The following is a 25,490-nucleotide window of genomic DNA, read 5'->3' on the forward strand; positions in this document are numbered from 1 at the left end:
TGCACTTTTGTGCATGATGTCACTAAGATGTCATATCAAAACAACACTAAATTAAAGTGCACTTTTTGTACAGAACGCCACTACAATAGTTTAAAACAAATAAAGTGCACTTTTGTGCATGATGTCACTAAGATGTCATATCAAAACAACACTAAATTAAAGTGCACTTTTTGTACAGAACGCTACTACAATAGTTTAAAACAAATAAAGTGCACTTTTGTGCATGATGTCACTAAGATGACATATCAAAACAACACTAAATTAAAGTGCACTTTTTGTACAGAACGCCACTACAATCGTTTAAAACAAATAAAGTGCACTTTTGTGCATAATGTCACACAAGATATCTTAATAACTGTCAAATAAAAATGAGCTGCATAATAGGAAATCAAATCGCTATGTAGTAGTTTACTGGGGACCTTATTTCCTTATGTTACGGTGTTGATGTGGAAATGGTTGCCTCAGCATTTTGTTGGTGTGGCACCGAATGGAGATGTTGACATGCTTAGTAAGCACTCTTCATTCTCTAGCAGGTGACGTTTCAAATGATGCTACATATTAGCAGTGCTGCTACTTTTTGTAGCAACGCTTTTGCCCCACACTTGACAAATTACGCCTGTCTGTTCGACATCTTGAAGCCAAACCACCGCCAGACGATGGACTCCCTGCTGTTTTTCTTGGGAATGAATTCTTCCTTCATTTGTTACCAGATTCCCACCTTCTTTCTCTCGTATTACCACTCGCACCACAGCTAACGTTACCATGCCGCTACCTCTCTGCTCCGCGAGGGCGTATACGTATGTGACGTATGTAAAAAGATGCGTTTCTTTTCCGTCTCTGTGAGAAGGAGAGACAACAAAGGGTGGGATGAGCCTGTAGTGTAATGCCAGCAGCTAAAAAGCAACTGCGTGAGAACGTATACTTTATTATCAATCAATCAATCAATCAATGTTTACTTATATAGCCCTAAATCACTAGTGTCTCAAAGGGCTGCACAAACCACTACGACATCCTCGGTAGGCCCACATAAGGGCAAGGAAAACTCACACCCAGTGGGACGTCGGTGACAATGATGACTATTAGAACCTTGGAGAGGAGGAAAGCAATGGATGTCGAGCGGGTCTAACATGATACTGTGGAAGTTCAATCCATAATGGATCTAACACAGTCGCGAGAGTCCAGTCCAAAGCGGATCCAACACAGCAGCGAGAGTCCCGTTCACAGTGGAGCCAGCAGGAAACCATCCCAAGCGGAGGCGGATCAGCAGCGCAGAGATGTCCCCAGCCGATACACAGGCAAGCAGTACATGGCCACCGGATCGGACCGGACCCCCTCCACAAGGGAGAGTGGGACATAGAAGAAAAAGAAAAGAAACGGCAGATCAACTGGTCTAAAAAGGGAGTCTATTTAAAGGCTAGAGTATACAAATGAGTTTTATGGTGAGACTTAAATTAAATTATCACCATATAGTCATTTTCTATATCGCACAGAGACAAACCCACGATATATCGATATATCGCCCAGCCCCATGCATGCCTCTTGTTACATTTGGCAGGACGACAGCATTAGGACACATTTTGCTGAACAATTTATCGTCCCACAAATTATTGCTCATAAACGAAATAATCGTCAGGATTTTTTGAGAGCAAATTAAGCACTAATGTAATCCTGATAAAAAAATACATTAACTCTAAAGGGTTAGTGGCCACATGTGTGGACAACACCTTTTTAGCTCTTCTTTCCAAAATTGTGGACACTGCTGAATTGGGGTCTTATGGCCACTTATGTGGACACTTATACTGCCATCTGGTGGTGTAAGAAGAGTATAACATACAATGGAATTTGGAAAAAAAATCTGTAAATATAAGAATTAGCATGTCAGTAAATATGAAGTACACATTCGTGTACTTATGGAGTTAGTACATCATATCAAAAGGTGATTCTTAGATATTATTCTAATTAGGGTCCAACAAGCCCAAATAGCAAAGATAAATAAAAAAAATCAAGATTCAAGATTGTTTAATGTCATATGCACAGTTAAACAGTTTGCCGTACAATGAAAATCTTACTTTGCTAGTCCACCCTTCATCAAGTCACACGGTACTTAGCTAAAAATAATAAAAAAATAAAAATAAAAAGTATATACAAGGCACAGTAAGTAACATAACATTATTGCACATCCTGATTGACAGTCAACAGTATAAATAACATCCAAAAAGCATGTTAACAAGCAGCTTGGCCATAAGAAGTTGATTATGCAAGCAAACCATTTTAACACAATAAACTCTTATTTCTAATTACCACTGTTGTAATTGGCAGGCTAATAACTTTTATTTTCTAAAATAATCAAACAAGGAAAATATTCTAAATCTTTTTTTTAGCAAAACATTAGTAGTTTTTTTTGTTTGGTTGCTTTGTTTTGTTGCCTTTTTTTGTTTTTTTCAACCAATTGGACCTACTAGATACATTTTCTGTGTTGATGGGCTCGTGTTGCTTATGAATTATTCCCACACAAGGACAATCTTTGCTGGGATTCTCACTATCGAGCAGAATGTACTACCGAGGCTTTGTCCGTGCATCTTGTGCATGTGAGCTGGTGGTCCCGCCTCCGCCCACTGAGACAAAGATTGTGGATGACTGACAAGAGGGTTCACTCAGTTCACTCAATCCTGCAGTTAAATAAACACATCCAGGTGCTGAGAACTATGGATAGCAAACCCTCTTCCAGCCTGATTGAAAGCGAGAGGCCAAGACAACAAACACACACATTGCAATTTTTCCGATGACAGTAAAGTAATCAAGTTCATTTTCTTTTATTGTACCTTGAATTAATTTATCAGCCCAGGCCTAAACAGCGTACAGCATTACCGTATAGAAGGTTTGACATTTTGTCACCTTTTTTTGGATTGTCCAGCATACATTTAGTGGCAAAATCATGTTTGCGCTGGAACAAAAATATTACTTCTGCTCCTCATTCTTGGCATTAAAGATAATGAGAGTTTTAACATATTATTACAGTGGTTTTTATCTTTTTAGTCTTGTATGGCCATTAATGTCAAATCGTGATTAAAACTGTTCACATTTTTATGATTCTGTTCATTTTCGGTACAGTTAGAAAACAACAAAATATACATTTTTGGGCTATTTATTTACCAAATTTGCAAAATCTTCCACCAAAAATATTTTTCTTAGTGGAATATTTGATGTGAAGTAATGGGAACCTTGAATAGGTCAATAATTCATAATGACATTGATTTTGATTCAATATTATGTTTTGAACAATAACAGTTTGAAAGAAAAAAACAACAACTTTGTTTTATTAGTCAACATTGCAACTTTTTCTAAATTACATTTAGCCTTTAAGCTTCTGTATTTTACTTTTGTTTCTGTTTATTTTAATAGTATTTTTAGAATGTGCCGTGGGCCTTTAAAACATTAGCACACCTTTGACACCCCTGCTATAGATAATAACAAATAAAATCTGATAAATCTATGGATAAAAAGCAGAGCCTGGCTACACATGCGCGTTTTTCATAACTCTCTCGCTCTCTCTGTCTCTGTCCCTCCCTCACGAATGATGTTGCGTGCACAATTTGTTTTGTTTTTAACCCCTTCTTAACCCTGAACGTACATTGAAAATACACGCAACCCTAACTTAAAATGCCGGGCATTTGAGGCATTTAAGAAACTCCACCCGGACAGCCCCGCAAAAGAGGAGGTATGGTCAGTCTATTGCAGCCCAGTCGTTGCTAGCATGCTGTGTGTTGGGCCTAAATGTGCATTGTTTACACAACGTGCAGTATGCTACTTAATATGTCCGTGTGGAAACTCATTCGATACACCTCCGAATCGAACCGAAAACCCCTTACCGAAACGGTTCAATACAAATACACGTACCGTTTTATCCCTACTTAGGGATGTACTTTTAATCGTAGGAACATGTTATGCTATGTTTTTTTTTTGACCAAAATGATCACTGTTGATATTATCGCGGTAGTGTTAAATCTTCTGAAAAAGTACTTATACTGCAATGAAATCTTTACACAGTTTTGTTTTTAACGTTCTGTCACAAAAACACCGTTGTTTGTTTTTCTTTAAAGGGGAACATTATCACAATTTCAAAAGGGTTAAAAACAATAAAAATCAGTTCCCAGTGGCTTGTTGTATTTTTTGAAGTTTTTTTCAAAATTTTACCGGTCTCGGAATATCCCTAAATAAAGCTTTAAAGTGCCTTATTTTCGCTCTCTGCGAAGACACTGGCCATTTCCCTGTGACGTCACACAGTGCTGCCAATGTAAACAAACAATGGGAATACCACAGCAAGATATAGCGACATTAGCTCGGATTCAAACTCGGATTTCAGCGACTTAAGCGATTCAACAGATTACGCATGTATTGAAACAGATGGTTGGAGTATGAAAATATTGAAGAAGAAACTGAAGCTATTGAGCGAATAGCTATTGACGCTATTCATAGCCATAGCATGGCCGAATAGCTGCGTTAGCATCGCTGGTAAAATGTGCGGACCAAACGATCAGAACTTTCGCATCTTGTGACACTGGAGCAACTTAAATCCGTCGATTGGTAAGTGTTTGTTTCGCATTAAATGTGGGTGGAAGGAAATGTAATATAGTTGCAAATGCATCTGCAGGTTATCCATACATCTCTGTGCCATGTCTGTCATCGCCGGTAAAATGTGGAGACACTCTGGCACATTCAATGGGGGTCTGGCGGCAGACACTTTGGCATCTTCGGGCCAGTGGTGCAACTTGAATCCCTCCCTGTTAGTGTTGTTACACCCTCCGACAACACACCGTCGAGGCATGATGTCTCCAAGGTTCCAAAAAATAGTCAAAAAAACGGAAAATAACAGAGCTGAGACCCGGTGTTTGTAATGTGTTGAAAATGAAAATGGTGGGTGTCATCGCCTCCAGCGCGATAAACAGAAAGGCGTTTAAGTCGCCAAAATTCACCCATTTAGAGTTTGGAAATCGGTTAAAAAAATAGATGGTCTTTTTTCTGCACCATCAAGGTATATATTGACGCTTACATAGGTCTGCTGATAATGTTCCCCTTGAAGTATAGAACAATCACCCTGAGCGACACTTTAGAGGGAGCCCTGCTTGTAGGTTCAATGTGCACAATTGAACAGCTTAGTTGCTCAGTCAGCAGTATTTTTATTGAACTTCAGATTGGGTATGTTGTTCTTTAATGGGAAATGACATGAATGGCTTTTTTTTCCACGGTAGAATTTAAGCTACTGAGCTGGCACTTGTCAGCCTGTGAGTTTATCAAAGCGCAGTTATTAATGTCGCTTTTTTGATCATCCTTCCATCCATTTCTGCCGCTTATTCCCTTCGGAGTTGCGGGGGGCGCTGGCGCCTATCTCAGCTACTGTCGGGCGGAAGGGGGTACACCCTGGACAAGTCGCCACCTCCTTGCAGAGCCAACACAGATAGACAGACAACATTCACACACTAGGGACCATTTAGTGTTGCCAATCAACCTATCCCCAGGTGCATGTCTTTGGAGGTGGGAGGAAGCCAAATTGATTATTTACTGTAGGTTGTAGACCACTGTTATTGTTTTTTGAATATATGGTAGCTGGTACTGCAATTTAAATGGTGTACAAAATATGTTGAGGTGTATTGATTTTAAATACTTGACAGTTTGAAACAGGTTTCAATAAAGAAGTGAGTTTAAATAGTTTGTTTTATTTAGCCTTTATTTAACCAGGTAAAAATCCCATTGAGATCAAAGATCTCCTTTCCAAGAGAGACCTGGCCAAGAGGGCAGCAGCAAGGTTTACATTAAAAACAGTAAACAACACATACAATTTGATGTTTTATGTGTTGTTTACTATGAGCATGTGCTCATATGACACGTGCACACAGACCAGGTAAACTGAAATCCTTTCACAGAAGCTTTTAACTAATTTAATGTAACAAGGTTTTGAAGTTGAAGATTCGATCGTAGGTTATTCCAAGCCTTTGGTGCTGAAAACCTAATGCGGTTCAGTTCTTACTTTGGGGACGACAAATTGCAGAACATTCATTGAACAAAGATTGTGACTTCCTTTTTTTTTTTGTTAAAAGACATGTACATGTTTTCGCTTTATCGTGTTATCAAATAAGTATAGAGAATTTTGGAAATTCATAGGAAGTGTATAGTGTAGTGACAAGTCGACCATAACGTGTAATTTACCTTAATAATCCCCTGCGGGAATTTATGGGGGAATTGACATCATTGTATTTCCATTTTCATTATCCATTAGGGATGTAACGGTACGTGTATTTGTATTGAACCGTTTCGGTACGGGGGTTTCGGTTCGGTTCGGAGCTGTACCGAACGAGTACACATGCTAGCAGCGACCGGGCTAGGACAACATGTAAAAACCTGCCTCGTTAAGATCTCCCGTTTGGGAACACGTTGGCTGCGCGAACAACAATGGAGGACGGAGGTTTGCCGACATTGTTCAGCAGCTGCTTCTGTCAAACGTGTTGCACCTTTCCTGCTTTCGGCTCCCAGACCGTAGTCGAGGAGCGCAGGGGAGACATTCCTCCAGGGCTGATGTATTCTCGGGGGCAACACTCTTCACTCTACCCGGCAGTGGGTCTTCACAGCTCCGGACTCCAGCGTAAATGAAGAGTCCGGCGATTAGTTGCAAATTGTGGCTTTATTGAGTTCTTGCACGAAGCCAATCCAACAAAACACTACCCACTCACGCTACCGCTCCCTCACCTCGCTCGCCCACACACTCACCTCACATGCTGTCACATATTAAAGGGCCACACGCACATATGCTACTCTCATAACACATGCTAACCCTTTTAAAGCGTCACCACCGCATTCAAACGGCCTCTCCTCGGCGAGTCAGGCAGGGCTAAAGCAATAACAAATGTTTTTATAGCAGCAGATTTAAGTCCATATTCCATTAAAAACTAGATTTTGTCCCACTTCTATGGTGGAAGAACAATGAGCCCATATATCCTCTTACTGCCAAATTAGCCAGGCTGGGGGGGGGGGAGGGTAAGAAAAGTTAATCTGAGGCTGAGTTGACTTGAAACTGTTTAATGTTGCACTTTTTATATGTAGAAAGAAAAGTTTTGTCATTTTAATTAATCTGAGCAACAACTTCAGGCAGTTTAATGTTGATTAACGTGGACCCCGACTTAAACAAGTTGAAAAACATATTGGGGTGTTACCATTTAGTGGTCAATTGTACGGAATATGTACTGTACTGTGCAATCGACTAATAAAAGTCTTAAATCAATCAATCAAAAAAAAAAAACTTTATACGAGAGACAGGTTTTGTTAAAGGGGAACATTATCACCAAACCTATGTAAGCGTCAATATATACCTTGATGGTGCAGAAAAAAGACCATGTATTTTTTTAACCCTTTTCCGAACTCTAAGTGGGTGAATTTTGGCAAATTAAACGCCTTTCTGTTTATCGGTCATGTGGTGATGACGTCAGAATGTGACGTCTCCGAGGTAACACACTTGCCATTTTCATTTTCAACACATTACAAACACCGGGTCTCAGCTCTGTTATTTTCCGTTTTTTCGACTATTTTTTGGAACCTTGGAGACATCATGCCTGGTGGGTGTGTTGTCGGAGGGTGTAACAACACTAACAGGGAGGGATTCAAGTTGCACCACTGGCAAGAAATCTGCCGCCAGACCCCCATTGAATGTACCAGAGTGTCTGCCGGCGATGCTAAGACAGACATGGCACAGAGATGTATGGATAACCTGCAGATGCATTTGCAACCATTAAGTCAACCAAATCACAAAGGTGAGTTTTGTTGATGTTGTTGACTTATGTGCTAATCAGACATATTTGGTCACGACATGACTGCCAGCTAATCGATGCTAACATGCTATGCTAATCGATGCTAACATGCTATTTACGCTAGCTGTATGTACATTTGAAACTAGATACCCACATTTAATGCGAAACAAACACTTACCAATCGACGGATTTAAGTTGCTCCGGTGTCACAAGATGCGTAAGTCCTGATCGTTTGGTCCGCACATTTTACCGGCGATGCTAATAAGGCAGCCATGCTATGGGCCACTTCATTAGGTACATCCATGCTATGTCCGAATAGCGTCAATAGCTATTAGCTCAATAGCTTTAATTTCTTCTTCAATTTCGTTTTCGCTATCTGCCTCCATACTCCGACCATCTGTTTCAATACATGCGTAATCTGTTGAATCGCTTAAACCGCTGAAATCCGAGTCTGAATCCGAGCTAATGTCGCTATATCTTGCTGTGGTAACCGCCATGTTGTTTGTATTGGCAGCACTGTGTGACGTCACAGGGAAATGGATAGTGGTTTGGAAGATAGCGAAAATAAGGCACTTTAAAGCTTTATTTAGGGATATTCCGGGACCGGTGAAATTTTGAAAAAAACTTCAGAAAATACAACAAGCCACTGGGAACTGATTTTTATTGTTTTTAACCCTTTTGAATTTGTGATAATGTTCCCCTTTAAGAAACCTTCTTACTGTACCAAAAATGAACCGAACCGTGACCTCTAAACCGAGGTACTTACCGAACCAAAATTTTTGTGTACCATTACACCCTTATTATCTATACATTATTCCATCCGTATCCATGTGTTATTCTTGTCAAAGATTTGGTAGCAAGATGCTAAGGTGTAATGTAAGGTTGCTCTGCAGTAAAGCCTGGCTGGCTTCCTTCTCATTTGTGATGCATAGGCTGAGTGTGCTATATCAGTTCTAAATGTCAGCTTTGTCCCGAGAGTGCATTTTTGTTACGATTCAGCAAAGGGTGCCGATAAAAGAATCAGTTAAAGCTCCTAAATAATGCATTAGTTCAGATGGATTGGCCGGATCAATGACCATGTCAGCACTCCCGTTCCTTAACGTTTTATAAACCTATACCTAAACCACAGTTAAGCACAGAAAGCCAGATCAACATCTAGAGGTAAAATCACACCAGCTCTTTTCGCTCTCATGGCTTAATAACTTTGACACCCCTGCCTTGTCCTTTTCCCTTCCCCCCGTTCAGCTCCCCAGCCCCGTTTAGCCCAGACTCTCCTGTCCTTCCCCCCCCCCAGCCTGGGGCTTTTCCCTTCCCCGAACGTCTCTCCGTCTATTAGCTCCCATTCCTTCCACTCGACAGCCCCCCCCCACAACACCCGTATTGATCCTTTGCCTCTCCGGTTGATGCAGCACTGGGCAAGAAATCTCAGTCACTACAAGAAAGTAGTTCAAGGGTCAGACAATAACATGCTAGTAGCTCAAAATGCAGATTTTCTGGCTTTGTAACAAATCTATTTACACTGTTTTGTCCTGTCAGTACGGTTATTATCACCCAGACGTTAGATAAGCCGAAATGAAACCATGTGTTAAGAAACCGAAAAGTATGGTTTCCCCCTTAAAATGTTTATCATGTAGCAAAGTTTCCACCATTTCCTGTCAAAAGGACATGGTGCAGCTGTTCTCGCCACACACACACACACACACACACACACACACACACACACACACACACACACACACACACACACACACACACACAACATAATATAAACGCAAACGTGTTAAGTGATAGCATGAAAACTGCAAGCTATTTTGCAATTTTAGCATGCTACTGTCTTCATGTGTGTGACATTTCATACAGGTGTTAGCTTTTTGACTTTTTCTTTCCTGTCTCACTCCGCAGGTCTGGTCCAGCGATGTGTAATCATCCCGAAAGACGAAAATGGCTTCGGGCTCACAGTCAGCGGTGACAACCCTGTGTTTGTGCAGCTTGTCAAAGAAGGTGAGGTCTCAACTCTTTCCTCGTTAAAGCTTCTCTCCTGCACTTCATTTGTTGCCGCCGACTGTATGTTTCCTGAGAGAAGCTGCGCTATTTTTTTAAAGATGGGGACTTTTTTGACAGGATGTGCGGTCACTGGCATAGTGTGTTGCTGACTGGGGAGGATGGTGTGGGTTGTTATCAGGTTACAAAGAAAGAACTGTCATCGCCGCTCGCCATTGTTTAGCGCTCTTTGTTTGGCTGCTGTTTCGCTCTCTGACTCAACACTTAGGGACTAGTTTGGGCTGTTCACGAGACCGTTTATATTTCAAAATGAATTAAAAATTAAAGCTGCAAGCAGCGTTGGACGGACCCGGATAAGCAGTAGAAGCATGGATAGTAGCTGCTATTATTATAGGGTATTGTGTGTAGAATTTTGAGGACAAAAAAGATTTAATTCCATTTCACATTGTCATTGTCTACTGTTAGTCCTACGTGGCCCAATTCTTTTGCTTAGTGTTAGTTCTAAGGGTCCCAATACTTTTGTCCAGTGGTAGTAGCCATCTTGAGACAACAGCAGCGCAGCAGCATCAGCGCAGTTGATCTTTGAAGGGTCATAAAATCAAAACCGGAGCACTTATCAAAACTCTTTCAATAACTTTTAATCAGAAGGGTTCAAACTCTCTCCTGTGCGAGTTTGAAGCCGAAACGACAAACGCGCTCAGAGGAGATAATGTTTGAAGAAAGGTGATGGGTTTTTACAAAACTTTTGTTTCGAAGGGGTTATTGCCAATTTCCTGTTGATTTTTGTAGAAGGATATCAACATTCCGCTTTCACATAACAGACACTTTTTGTGAGTAAACAAGTTTCAAAGTAAAAATTAAAGCTGCAAGCAGCGTTGGTCGGGTCCGCCTTTGGCTGCTGCCCCCGAGACCCACGGCCAGATAAGCGTTAGAAGACGCCTTGGAGCCACTATTTTGAGAATCTAATGCATTGTGAAAGTAATGCAGTTGTTGTATTGAAGTGAAAATATCAAACTTCCTGTTGATTTTTGCCAAAGTATGTTAATTATTAAAATGTAGGTCTAAGTGAGACCTACATAGTGTTTTTTGTTTCATGTCTCTCTGACATTCCTACCGGAAGTTACAAGCAGTTTTGTCTGTTTTTTCTTCCTAGGAGCAGTTTGTCCTTGTTGTATTCCTAGGGGGACGGTAGAGCGCAATTTTGAGTTTTGAGGTTAGGTTTTTTCATCAGATCGCAATTTTTGCCAGACCTGATATGTGTGCCAAGTTTGGTGAGTTTAGAAGCATTTTAAGGGGGTCAAATAACAGCTCAAAGAGGCAAAAATGACATTTTTTGGGAGACTTTGCACAGGGGTTCTTTGAAGGCGCGTAAAATCAAAACCTGAGAACTTATCAAAACTCTGTTATATACTTTTAATCAGAAGGATTCAATCTCTCTCCTGTGCGAGTTTGAAGCCAAAACAACAAACGCACTCAGAGGAGATAATGTTTGAAGAAAGGTGACCGGTTTTTACAAAACTTCTGTTTTGAAGGGGGGATTGCAAACTTCCTGTGGATTTTTGTTGGGGGTTGTCAATATATGAAATGTAGGTCTAAGCGAGACCTACATAGAGGTTTTTGTTTCATGTCTCTCCAACATTCTTACCGGAAGTTACAAGCAACTTTGTCTGTGTTTTCTTCCTAGGAGCAGTTTTTTCAGTGTTTTATTCAAAAATAGCGCTAGAGCGCAATTTTGAGTTTTGGGGTTTGGTTTTTTCATTACATCGCAATATTCGCCAGTCCTTATGTGTGCGCCAAGTTTGGTGACTTTTGAAGCATTTTAAATGGGTCAAATTACAGCGCAAAGAGGCCAAAATTGCATTTTTTTGCGAAAACTTTATTTTGAAGGGGTTTTTGCCAACTTCCTGTAGATTTTTGCTGAAAGAAGTGAGTGTATGAAAATTGGGTCTAAGTCGGACCCACATAGGAGTTTTTGTTTCATGTCGCTATGACATTCTTAACAGAAGTTACATGCAGTTTTGTCTGTAATGTTTTCCTAGGGGGCGCTAGAGATTTCAATTTTGGGGGATTGGTTGCTTGATATGTTGGGAAGGTTTGCTATACCGACGTGTTTGTCAAATTTGGTGAGTTTTGAAGCATGTTAAGGGGGTCAAATTACAGCGCATAGGTGCAGAATAATAATAAAACGCACCAGTTTCAATAGGCCCATGTCAAAGGACTCCTGTGGAGTCCTTTGACATGGGCCAAGGACCCTAATTATAACTGACGGATGCAGTGTTGCGGTACGGTAACTTTACTGTGGCGCACTGCTTCCGTAACTGAAATTAGCTACTCAAATATCATACTTGCCAACCTTGAGACCTCGATTCGTTGTGGTGAAGAAGGAGCTGAGCCGGAAGGCAAAACTCTCAATTTACCGGTCGATCTACGTTCCCATCCTCACCTATGGTCATGAGCTTTGGGTCATGACCGAAAGGACAAGATCACGGGAACAAGCGGCCGAAATGAGTTTGGGTATCTCCCTTAGAGATAGGGTGAGAAGCTCTGCCATCCGGGAGGAACTCAAAGTAAAGCCGCTGCTCCTCCACATGGAGAGGAGCCAGATGAGGTGGTTCGGGCATCTGGTCAGGATGCCACCCGAACTCCTCCCTAGGGAGGTGTTTAGGGCACGTCCAACCAGTAGGAGGCCACGGGGAAGACCCAGGACACGTTGGGAAGACTATGTCTCCCGGCTGGCCTGGGAACGCCTCGGGAACCCCCGGGAAGAGCTAGACGAAGAGGCTGGGGAGAGGGAAGTCTGGGTTTCCCTGCTTAGGCTGCTGCCCCCGCCACCCGACCTTGGATAAGGGGAAGAAGATGGATGGATGGATGGATGTTTTTCAACCTTTTTTGAGCCAAGGCACATTTTTTTCATTGACAAAATGCAGAGGTACACCACCAGCAAAAAACAAAAAAATGAAACTCATTAGCTCAAAATGAGTTGGATTGAATTTAAAGCATAAGTAAGCATGCATGACTATAGCTCTTGTCTCAAAGTAGGTGTACTGTCACCACCTGTCACATCACGCCGTGATTTATTTTGAGTTTTTTGGTGTCTTCCTGTGTGGAGCGTTTTAGGTCTTATCCCGCGCTCCTATTTTGGTGGCTTTTTCTCCTTTTTTGGTATTTTCCTGTAGCAGTGTCCTGTCTTCCCTTTGAGTGATATTTCCCGCATCTACTTTGTTTTAGCACTCAAGAATATTTCAGTTGTTTTTATCCTTCTTTGTGGGGAAATTGTTGATTGTCATGTCATGTCAGGATGTACATTGTGGACGACATCTTTGCTCCACAGTAAGTCTTTGCTGTCGTCCAGCATTCTGTTTTTTCTCCTTTGTAGCCAGTTCAGTTTTAGTTACGTTCTGCATAGCCTTCCCTAAGCTTCAATGCCTTTTCCTAGGGGCACTCACCTTTTGTTTATTTTTGGTTTAAGCATTAGACATGTTTTTACCTGCACACTGCCTCCCGCTGTTTCCGACATCTACAAAACAGTTAGCTACCGGCTGCCACCGACTGATATGAAAGAGCATAATACGGTTAGAGCACCAACACTCAACAACACAGCATTTGCAGACTATAATTACTTGTTTGCAAAAAAATATTTTTAACCCAAATAGGTGAAACTAGATCATCTCCTACAACACACCAGACTATCTCAAAAATACACCTTTGGATAAGACAAGGAGGCCTAGCATCTTGTGCACTCATGCGTGCTACGAGGTATGCAAAATATTCTGTCTTCAGGCTGTTTTGTAGCTCGGCGTAAATAAAGATTATTTCAAATATTCTTTACAAAGTAATAACCCCATATAATTAACAATACTATAAAACGTTTGATCTGCACCGAGAACTGCGCAACCTGTCTCATGTATTATTGAGTCTTGTTGTGATGTTCTGTCCATATCAAGCAGAGGTGGGTAGAGTAGCCAGAAATTGTACTCAAGTAAGAGTACTGTTACTTTACAGATTTATTACTCGAGTAAAAGTAAGAAGTAGTCACTCAAATACTTACTTGAGTAAAAGTAAAAAGTATGTTGTGAAAAAACTACTCAAGTACTGAGTAACTGATGAGTAACCTGTTTGTTTAATGATTACAGCAACAAATAATGCACAAAAACATAAAAATAGCAATGAGCAAATTCAAAACCAGGAATATCTCTTAAGCAACTAAAACAATATTATATATTAAATAATAATACATTAAAATAAAAAAAAATTAAGGCAAATTGAGCCACAATAACTTAACAGCACCATAGGCTCAGTAGGTATTCATTGATTGATTGATTGATTAAAACTTGTATTAGTAGATTGCACAGTACAGTACATATTCTGTACAATTGACCACTAAATGGTAACACCCCAATAAGTTTTTCAACGTTAATCAATTACTTAATAAATGACCAAGTCGAGGTGATCTACCTCATATATACATATACACACACATGTCATTTATACATACCTTTATATATACTGTATGTAGTTTATATTTATTTATTTTGCCATTTTTGTTGACATGTTAAAGGTGTTTTAATGAATATACATGCATGTTTAACATATAATTTCCTATCTTTCATGAAGACAAGAATACAAGTTGGTGTATTACCTGATTCTGATGACTTGCATTGATTGGAATCAGACAGTAAAGTGCTGATAATGTCCACATTTTCAAATGGAGGAGAAAAAAAGTTCCTCCTTTCTGTCTAATACATCATTAAACTCATTGGTTTTTGGCATCTTATTTGTCCAGCTTCCATATTGGTTTTTATACACTTTACAAGAAATACATTGGCGGCAAACTCCGTAGTTTGCTAGCTTGTTTGCGCTGGCTTTCGGAGACTCTTATTTTGTTAGCGCAGGCGCGATGGAGCGGCGCTTTTATTGTGAAGACAGGAACTGTGCGATCAGTCTTTAGGCTTTTGACGGGAAGTACGGTTGAAATAAAAAGTGTCTGTTTTCCTTTACACTTTTGATTGATTGATTGAAACTTTTATTAGTAATTGATAGATTGCAACTTTTATTAGTAGATTGCACAGTACAGTACATATTCCGTACAATTGACCACTAAATGGTAACACCCCAATAAGTTTTTCAACATGTCGGATTCGACGTGTGACGGTCACGTGACCGCCTGGTTTTGTTTGATTGGTCCAACGTCACCAGTGACTGCATTTGATTGGTGAAACGCAGGCATGCATAGTTCCTACTTTGAATGCGTGTCTGACAAAATCAAAACAAACAAAGCGTGCATTAACAGATCGATAAAAAAAAAGTAGCGAGTAGCGAGCTGATTGCAGATAAATGGAGCGGAGTAAAAGTAGCATTTCTTCTCTATAAATATACTCAAGTAAAAGTAAAAGTATGTTGCATAAAAACTACTCTTAGAAGTACAATTTATCCCAAAAGTTACTCAAGTAGATGTAACGGAGTAAATGTAGCGCGTTACTACCCACCTCTGATATCAAGCAAGCAGTGTTTCCATTCCACACATTTCTAATGACATCAACCTGGCAGTCATTCCTCTCGCTAGCACTTATCTATCATGAAGAAAAACTGTTTCAGCTGACAAAAGTCATAATAAACCTGTCTCACACTGTAACTAAATCCCTCTGTTTGCTGCGGAGCTGTGAAACAGGTCCGTCATGAAATCTAACCATTCTTATGGTACTCAAAACAGTTGCCGGGTAGGATTTTCTTCTTGGCAACAATTTGTCTTCCGGTTACTTTAATTCTGTGTTGACTGTGTGTTTGCCAGATGGGGCTGCAATGCGGGCAGGTGTTCAGACCGGAGATAGGATCATCAAGGTAACGATTGTCTGCCTCTCTTTTTATGTTCAAGTCAAATGTTTTGTTGCCCAAGGGCAAAACAGTCTGTTGGCTGCCACCTTCTGGCCAATCATCACTGTTGATTATTAGGTAGATAAGCTTGTGTATTAAAGTCCATGCTACAAATGATGCCTTACAGGTTAACGGGACTCTTGTTACACATTCAAACCACATTGAAGTGGTGAAGCTTATCAAATGTAAGTCCTTTGTCTTCTTCTAATATTAAAAAAGTATGCTACTTTCAAGCAATAACCGAATGTTGATTTTTCCGGTTCTAGCGGGCTCCTATGTGGCTCTCACCGTGCTGGGTCGCCCTCCGGGGCTCACCCAGATCCCCCTGTCTGAAGCCGAGTCTGAAATGCTGGGCGTTAGCATTTCCTCCCCGAACTCTCCAGCAACAGAGCGCCCATACAGCCCTCACGACCGCCTCGCTTCCACACAACCTCATTGGGTGCTTATGAATTACTTAACATGCTTTGCACGGATACAGAATGATTTAAAAGCCTCTTCTGCTTGTACTGCATTATTTGGACTGTGCATCTCTTGTTGTCCCGTCTAGGCAATGAAGGAGGAGTATGGCAGAAACCCCTCCCCCAAACTACTGAAAGACAGCCAGGAAGCTAAGAAATACATTCCACAGCCGCAGGGTCAGCTCCTCACGTCCACTGGCGCAACTCAGGTAGAACAGATCGACACTTGCTTCCTGAAAAATAAACAGTCGGGTGTCAAATCGGCATCAGCAACACCCTTAAGGTCTTTGTATCATTGAGAGTAGAGCAGGCTCCAGACCAACATTAATCCTGATCTTGTTTGAGGATTACAGTTGTGATCAAAAATATTCAACCCCCACACAATTTTGGTGTTTTAGCAAGTTGGACATTTATTCCGTATTTTGTTTATAGTCATATCAAATAAAGATGCGTCAAATAGACAAATGCAACTTGAATTACAACATTATATTTTGTAACATACCAAACAGTGTCATTTCTCTTAATATCTCATTGACAAAATTATTCAACCCCTTGAAGATCATAAAACTCTTAAAGGGGAACATTATCACAATTTCAAAAGGGTTAAAAACAATAAAAATCAGTTCCCAGTGGCTTGTTTTATTTTTCGAAGTTTTTTTCAAAATTTTACACCTCCCAGAATATCCCTAAAAAGAGCTTTAAAGTTCTTGATTTTCCCTATTTGCGACGCGACTGTCCATTTCCCTGTGACGTCACACAGTGCTGCCAATACAAACAACATGGCGGTTACCACAGCAAGATATAGCGACAGATAGATAACAAGGGTGTAATGGTACACAAAAATTTTGGTTCGGTAAGTACCTCGGTTTAGAGGTCACGGTTCGGTTCATTTTTGGTACAGTAAGAAGGTTTCTTAAAGGGGAACATTATCACAATTTCAAAAGGGTTAAAAACAATAAAAATCAGTTCCCAGTGGCTTGTTGTATTTTTTGAAGTTTTTTTCAAAATTTTACCGGTCCCGGAATATCCCTAAATAAAGCTTTAAAGTGCCTTATTTTCGCTATCTTGTAAACCACTATCCATTTCCCTGTGACGTCACACAGTGCTGCCAATACAAACAACATGGCGGTTACCGCAGTAAGATATAGCGACATTAGCTCGGATTCAGACTTGGATTTCAGCGGCTTAAGCGATTCAACAGATTACGCATGTATTGAAACAAATGGTCTGAGTGTGGAGGCAGATAGCGAAAACGAAATTGAAGAAGAAATTGAAGATATTGAGCGAATAGCTATTGACGCTATTCGGCCATAGCGTGGGTGTACCTAATGAAGTGGCCCATAGCACGGCTGCCTTATTAGCATCGCCGGTAAAATGTGCGGACCAAACGATCAGGACTTTCGCATCTTGTGACACTGGAGCAACTTAAATCCGTCGATTGGTAAGTGTTTGTTTCGCATTAAATGTGGGTATCTAGTTTCAAATGTACATACAGCTAGCGTAAATAGCATATTAGCATCGATTAGCGTAGCATGTTAGCATCGCTTAGCTAGCAGTCATGCTGTGACCAAATATGTCTGATTAGCACATAAGTCAACAACATCAACAAACCTCACCTTTGTGATTTCGTTGACTTAATGGTTGCAAAAGCATCTGCAGGTTATCCATACATCTCTGTGCCATGTCTGTCTTAGCATCGCCGGTCAAATGTGAAGACACTCTGGTACATTCAATGGGGGTCTGGCGGCAGATTTCTTGCCAGTGGTGCAACTTGAATCCCTCCCTGTTAGTGTTGTTACACCCTCCGACAACACACCCACCAGGCATGATGTCTCCAAGGTTCCAAAAAATAGTCGAAAAACGGAAAATAACAGAGCTGAGACCCGGTGTTCGTAATGTGAAAATGAAAATGGCGGGTGTGTTACCTCGGTGACGTCACGTTCTGATGTCATCGCTAAAAGACCGATAAACAGAAAGGCGTTTAATTTGCCAAAATTCACCCATTTAGAGTTCGGAAATCGGTTAAAAAAATACATGGTCTTTTTTCTGCAACATCAAGGTATATATTGACGCTTGCATAGGTCTGCTGATAATGTTCCCCTTTAAGAACAGAATTTGAATAAGGTATTTTCAATCAGGTGTTGAAAACACCTGTAGATATAGAACCATAACGACAAACAATTAAACTGATTGAAAAAGACTGTGACGCTCAGCTTCTTGTGGATGGTCAATGGTGTATTTGCAACATGGTGAAGTCCAGGGAGTGGTCAAAGAAGTCAAGAGAGGAGGTAAATTCTCTTCATAAGAAAGTATATTTGGATTAAAGAAAATAGCAAAGACATTACACATTCTAAGAGACACAGTTGGGAGCATAATTTGCAAGTTTAAAGCTAAAGGCACAGTGGAAACACTACCTGGGCGTGGTAGAAAGAGGATGCTGTGTGCAACTGCTGTCCGGTATTTGAAGCGTACAGTGGTGACAAACCCCTGGGTAACAGCTGAGGAACTACAACAGGACATTGCAGAGGGGGGGAACGCAGGTTTCGTCCCAGACAATGAAGGCCTCTATGCCAGAACTCCCAGGCGCATCCCATTTCTGACTACCAGGCACAAGAAAAATAGACTCCAGTATGCCAAAAATCACCTGGACAAACCCCAAAGGTTTTGGGAAACTGTTCTATGGCGTGATGAGACAAAACTGGAACTCTTTGGGCCTATGAATCAACGTTATGTCTGGAGGAGAAAAAATGAAGCTTATAAAGAGAAGAACACCTAGCCTACTGTTAAGCATGGTGGGAGGTCAATCATGCTCTGGGGCTGTTTCTCTGCCTCAGGTAGCGGGAATCTCCAGCGCGTTCAAGGCATTATGAATTCTATTTCCTAGCAGGATATATTAGCTGCAAATGTCATGAAGTCAGTGAGGAAGCTGATCCCAAGCATACCTCCAAATTAATAATCAGGGTGGTTGCAGAAGAAGGACTGGAAGACTCTGGAGTGGCCTTCACAGTCGCCAGACCTAAATCCTCTAGAAAAGCTGTGGTGGGACTTGAAGAAGCCCAAGAATATGAATGAACTGGAGGCCTTTGCCCAAGAGGAATGGGCTAAAATACTGTAGATGCTTGCAAGAAGCTTATGTATCACCTTTGAAGGATGTCAGTACTGCCAAAGGGTGTTCTACTAAGTACTAAAGATGCATGGAACTTGGGGGTTGAATCATTTTGTCAATGAGATATTAAGAAAATGTCCTTTTTTGGTATTTTGTAAAATACAGTGTTACAATTTAAGTTGCATTTGTCTATTTGACACATCTTTATTTGATATGACTATCAACAAAATACGGAATAAATGTCCAACTTGCTAAAACACCAAAATTGTGTGGGGGTTGAATAATTTTGATCACAACTGTAAGAACTTGTGGAAAGCTACTCTATTGTGTCTGTGCCATCTTTGTATGCAGTATATCCTCGTGTAATGTAAACACTGTTTATTTCACTATATGGCCAATTTTGCTATTATCAGCGCTGTTTCACTCATAACTGCACAACTACCGTGTTTTTCGCACTATAAGTCGCAGTTTTTTTCATAGTTTGGTGCGACTTATACTCAGGATCGATTTATGTGTGAAATTATTAACACATTACCGTAAAATATCAAATAATATTACAATATAATAATATAATTAATAATATAATAATATAATATAATATAATAATATAATTACAATTATAATATTGCAACCCGAGGTCCCTGGTTCAAATCCCACCTAGTACCAACCTCGTCACGTCCGTTGTGTCCTGAGCAAGACACTTCACCTTTGCTCCTGATGGATGCTGGTTGGCGCCTTGCATGGCAGCTCCCTCCATCAGTGTGTGAATGTGTGTGTGAATGGGTAAATGTGGAAGTAGTGTCAAAGCGCTTTGAGTACCTTGAAGGTAGAAAAGCGCTATACAAATACAACCCATTTATCATTTATTTACTTAGCTCATTCACGTAAGAGACTAGACGTATAAGATTTTATCAGATTTAGCGATTAGGAGTGACAGATTGTTTGGTAAACATATAGCATGTTTTATATCAGGGGTTGGGAACCTTTTTGGCTGAGAGAGCATTGAAAGCCAAATATTTTAAAAGGGTATTTCCGTGAGAGCCATATTATATTTTGGTAATACTTTGATATGGAGAACATATTCACCATTAATTAGTTGCTTATTAACATGCACATTCGTAACATATTGGCTCTTAATTAGTCATTTTTAAGTACTTCTTAATGCCTTTTTCTGCATGGCCTTATTTTACAAGCAGTAAACCATTAACTAAGAATCTTCCCTTATAACCTGAGAATTATTGCTTATTAGTAACCCTAACCCTTATATGGTCCCCTAATTTGTTACTTAGAATATGTTCCCCATACTAAAGTGTTACCAATATTTTTTAACACTGAATACAACTAAATGTGCGCATTTTTAAGTTAGATTAACATTTTTAGAGTATAATAAGTCTCTTATTCTTTTTAATAACATTGTTATTCTGAAGCTAACAAATAATAAATGAAATACTTCTTACCATTAATGTGACTTCTTGGATTGATGGAATAAAATGTATGAGAATGTTTTATATTTTGAACGTTACTTTTAACCCTGTGATTACCAGCGGAATTATTCATTACTTATCGTGTTAAGCAATGTCAGCTAAGTTTTATCTGAGAGCCAGATGCAGTCATCAAAAGAGCCACATCTGGCTCTAGAGCCGCAGGTTCCCTACCCCTGTTCTATATGTTATAGTATTTTAATTACTTTTACCATAATATGTTAGGTTTACATAGCAGTTGGTTATTTTTGCCTCATATAACGTACACTTATTCAGCCTGTTGTTCACTATCCATCCATCCATTTCCTACCGCTTATTCCCTTTTGGGGTTGCGGGGGGCGCTGGCGCCTATCTCAGCTACAATCGGGCGGAAGGCGGGGTACACCCTGGACAAGTCGCTACCTCATCGCAGGGCCAACACAGATAGACAGACAACATTCACACACTAGGGCCAATTTAGTGTTGCCAATCAACCTATCCCCAGGTGCATGTCTTTGGAATTATTTTTTTATATTTAAAATAAAAAAGAAAATTTACATTGTTTAATTCCACTGTCAAGATTGTCCCATAAACCAACACCTTTGATTAAAATACTTATTTCCATTATCACTGTTCTAAATCAAGATTTATTAAAGATCTCAATTCCTTTCAGATTATAATTACTATTATTCGGATATTATACTCTGCCAGTTCATTAAATTTTAATAAGTTTCAATCTTGGCTTAGTGGGTTCCCTGCATGCATTTCCAGTAATGATTCTTACAGCTCTTTTCTTCAGAAAGAAGATTGGATTTAAATATATTTTACGGGCACTACCCCACACTTCAATACAGTATGTAACGATATGGAACAATCAGTGAGTTATACAAAATATACAATGCGTTTTCATTTAGCAATTCCTTCACTTTGTGTAAAATAGAATTTTTTTGGATTATAAATCGCTCCGGAGTATACGTCGCACTGGCCGAAAATGCATAATAAAGAAGGAAAAAAACGTATATCCGTTGCTCTGGAGTACAATTCGCATTTTTGGGGGAAATTTATTTGATAAAATCCAACACCAAGAATAGACATTTGAAAGGCAATTATATATATGTATATATATATATATATATATATATATATATATATATACATATATACACACATATATATACATAAATATATATACAGGCTGAATAAGTGTATGTTATATGACGCATAAATAACCAACTGAGAAGGTGCCTGACATATATATATATATGTATGTATGTATGTATGTATGTGTATGTATGTATGTATATATATATATGTTTGAATGTATGTATGTATATACGTATATATATGTGTATGTATGTATGTATGTATATATATATGTTTGTATGTATGTATGTATGTATATATATATGTTTGTATGTATGTATATATATATATGTTTGTATGTATGTATATATATATATATATATATATATGTATGTATATATGTATATATATGTATGTATATATATATATATATATATATATATATATATATATATATATATATATACAGGCTGAATAAGTGTACGTTATATGAGACATAAATAACCAACTGAGAAGGTGCCTGCTATGTTAACCTAACATATTATGGTAAGAGTCATTCAAATAACTATAACATATAGAACATGCTATACCTTTACCAAACAATCTCTCACTCCTAATCGATAAATCCCATGAAATCGTCTTCCTCAATGTCGCTTCTAAACAACTCTGCTAACTCCAAAGGTATGCGCCGCTTCCTCTTATCGTTTTCTGCTGCATATTTCACTTTTTTTTCCCTTTGCGGTGCCATTTATGTTCAGCCCTTCTCGGTTTTTATAAATTACAGCCAACGTTGAAATGATCCATTTTAATAGCTACGGCAGTAGCATATAGCAGTTAGCATTGCATGACCCACAATACACTTCTGCCATGACCCTCCCCCGCCTAATTCTTATTGGTTGACGTGTGCATGACGATTGCTGACATTTTCTTCGTCTCTCCCGCGAATGAGATAAATAATATTATTTGATATTTTACGATCATTTGGATTGATTGATTGATACTTTTATTAGTAGATTGCACAGTACAGTACATATTCCGTACAATTGACCACTAAATGGTAACACCCCAATAAGTTTTTCAACTTGTTTAAGTCGGGGTCCACGTTAATCAATTCATGGTAGTGTGTTAATAATTTCACACATAAGTAGCTCCGGAGTATATGTAGCACTCCAGGCCAAACTATGAAAAATATTGCAACTTATAGTCTGAAAAATACGGTAATTGTTGTAAAATGCATATATGGCTTTGTAGTTGCCATCATTGAAAGTCAGTTGTTGTATTTGTAAAAATAGGGGGCAGATATTAAGCGTTTTTAAAACTTATTTCTGCTCCTTTTTATTCATATTCTACCTTAATGTTTTGTTGATTGATTTATTTTTATTTTATTCCTTTTTTTTTTATTTTTTGGGCGGAAAACATAAATAAATGAACTGAACTGAAAGGTTAAAATGTCAATGCAAGGATCTGCCAATGTGTTTGCAGTGGTCCAAGTTCCTCTATACAACAGGACCACTGTAGTGCTTCTAGGAATTTGCTGCAAAAATGTTTGTCCCCCAAGTGTTGATCTGAACTCGGAGGCCGGTTGGGTGTCAATCCCGCCAGTTGATTTACCCTGCTTTGCAGCCAACCCTCTGTACTTCTGTTTTTCTTACACCCCCCACCCCCATTTTAATTCCTGTTTCTCGCATCCTGCATACAGCCTTGGCTTTGTATTTGTGTAGATATTCTAGCCTTTGTTGGGATGTTGTCCTCTTCCATTTATCACAAATAAGTGTCCATGTACATGTAGGAGGCTTCCCCAGGTGGAGATGCAGATGACGGTAGCATGTTTGAGACTGAGCACACTCATGCCTCGGTCGGGGACCGGAGTGCTGACTTGTCCTGGAGCAGCACCCCTGTAAGTCATCATTGCCAATACCAAACACGCAATTATTTCAGAGCAATTATATTTCATGTGCTTCCTACGGTCTGTGATGATTAGGTGTTCATTTGTGACTTATGATAATATCCAACCAACAGATATCTTCGGGATTGGGTCTGGGATCCCCAGAGAGTTTCTGCCAGAGAGAATTGTCCTACCCCAGCCCAAAGAGCACACCAAGGAACAGCTTCAACTCCTGCCACTCCCCGGAGACAGAGGAGGCCACTGACCAGGTAGTCATACATGTTTGTGTATTTTCTTTGTCAACCATTTTTTATGTCAGGCAATATAAATATATTGGTTTGATAATAGATTCAGAGCTTTCCCTTAAAGCTCATACTATACTTAGACTTAGACTTATAAAAACTTTAAAGGGGAACATTATCACCAAACCTATGCAAGCGTCAATATATACCTCGATGGTGCAGAAAAAAGACCATGTATTTTTTTAACCGATTTCCGAACTCTAAATGGGTGAATTTTGGCAAATTAAACGCCTTTCTGTTTATCGGTCTTTTAGCGATGACGTCAGAACGTGACGTCACCGAGGTAACACACCCGCTATTTTCATTTTCAACACATTACAAACACCGGGTCTCAGCTCTGTTATTTTCCGTTTTTTCGACTATTTTTTGGAACCTTGGAGACATCATGCCTGGTGGGTGTGTTGTCGGAGGGTGTAACAACACTAACAGGGAGGGATTCAAGTTGCACCACTGGCAAGAAATCTTCCGCCAGACCACCATTGAATGTACCAAATTGTCTTCACATTTGACCGGCGATGCTAAGACAGACATGGCACAGAGATGTATGGATAACCTGCAGATGCATTTGCAACCATTAAGTCAACAAAATCACAAAGGTGAGTTTTGTTGATGTTGTTGACTTGTGTGCTAATCAGACATATTTGGTCACGGCATGACTGCCAGCTAATCGATACTAACATTCTACGCTAATCCATGCTAACCTGCTATTTACGCTAGCTGTATGTACATTTGAAACTAGATACCCACATTTAATGCAAAACAAACACTTACCAATCGACGGATTTAAGTTGCTCCAGTGTCACAAGATGCGAAAGTCCTGATCGTCTGGTCCGCACATTTTACCGGCGATGCTAATAAGGCAGCCATGCTACGGGCCACTTCATTAGGTACACCCATGCTATGGCCGATTAGCGTCAATAGCTATTCGCTCAATATCTTCAGTTTCTTTTTCAATTTCGTTTTCGCTATCTGCCTCCATACTCCGACCATCTGTTTCAATACATGCGTAATCTGTTGAATCGCTTAAGCCACTGAAATCCGAGTCTGAATCCGAGCTAATGTCGCTATATCTTGCTGTGGTAACCGCCATGTTGTTTGTATTGGCAGCACTGTATGACGTCCCAGGGAAATGGATAGTGTTTTCGAAGATAGGGAAAATCAAGAACTTTAAAGCTTTTTTTAGGGATATTCCGGGAGGTGTAAAATTTTGAAAAAAACTTCGAAAAATAAAACAAGCCACTGGGAACTGATTTTTATTGTTTCTAACCCTTTTGAAATTGTGATAATGTTCCCCTTTAATGATCCACAAGGGAAATTGTTCGTTTTTGGCAAATTGTGTAAAACACTCAAGTTTAATCTCGCAAATTTTTGCTCAATTTGAAATTAAATGTCAACTGAAGCCACAAAATTGTATTTGCATTCGATGATTTTCAGCCACTTCCAACTATTGCCTTACCAGCTGGTCTCAGGCTGGTCGGAGTTAAAAAAAACATTGCAAGTCTTGTACAAACAGGCAATTAAGGTTATG

General features: G+C 39.7%; 1 protein-coding gene across 8 annotated transcripts in view; it reads left to right on the forward strand.

The window, feature by feature from the left end:
- Positions 1–25,490, forward strand: part of arhgef12a (Rho guanine nucleotide exchange factor (GEF) 12a) — a 194,674-nt gene that overhangs the window by 105,653 nt on the left and 63,531 nt on the right. For all 8 annotated transcript variants that reach the window (XM_061878260.1, XM_061878263.1, XM_061878265.1 and 5 more), the window contains 7 exons: positions 9,699–9,797; positions 15,586–15,635; positions 15,796–15,853; positions 15,935–16,107; positions 16,216–16,335; positions 23,565–23,672; positions 23,795–23,929. In XM_061878260.1, coding sequence (XP_061734244.1) covers positions 9,699–9,797; positions 15,586–15,635; positions 15,796–15,853; positions 15,935–16,107; positions 16,216–16,335; positions 23,565–23,672; positions 23,795–23,929 — 743 coding nt within the window. The remainder of the gene's footprint in view (positions 1–9,698; positions 9,798–15,585; positions 15,636–15,795; positions 15,854–15,934; positions 16,108–16,215; positions 16,336–23,564; positions 23,673–23,794; positions 23,930–25,490) is intronic.

Source organism: Nerophis ophidion, linkage group LG18 (genome assembly GCF_033978795.1).
Source record: "Nerophis ophidion isolate RoL-2023_Sa linkage group LG18, RoL_Noph_v1.0, whole genome shotgun sequence".
NCBI classification, from domain to species: domain Eukaryota; kingdom Metazoa; phylum Chordata; class Actinopteri; order Syngnathiformes; family Syngnathidae; genus Nerophis; species Nerophis ophidion.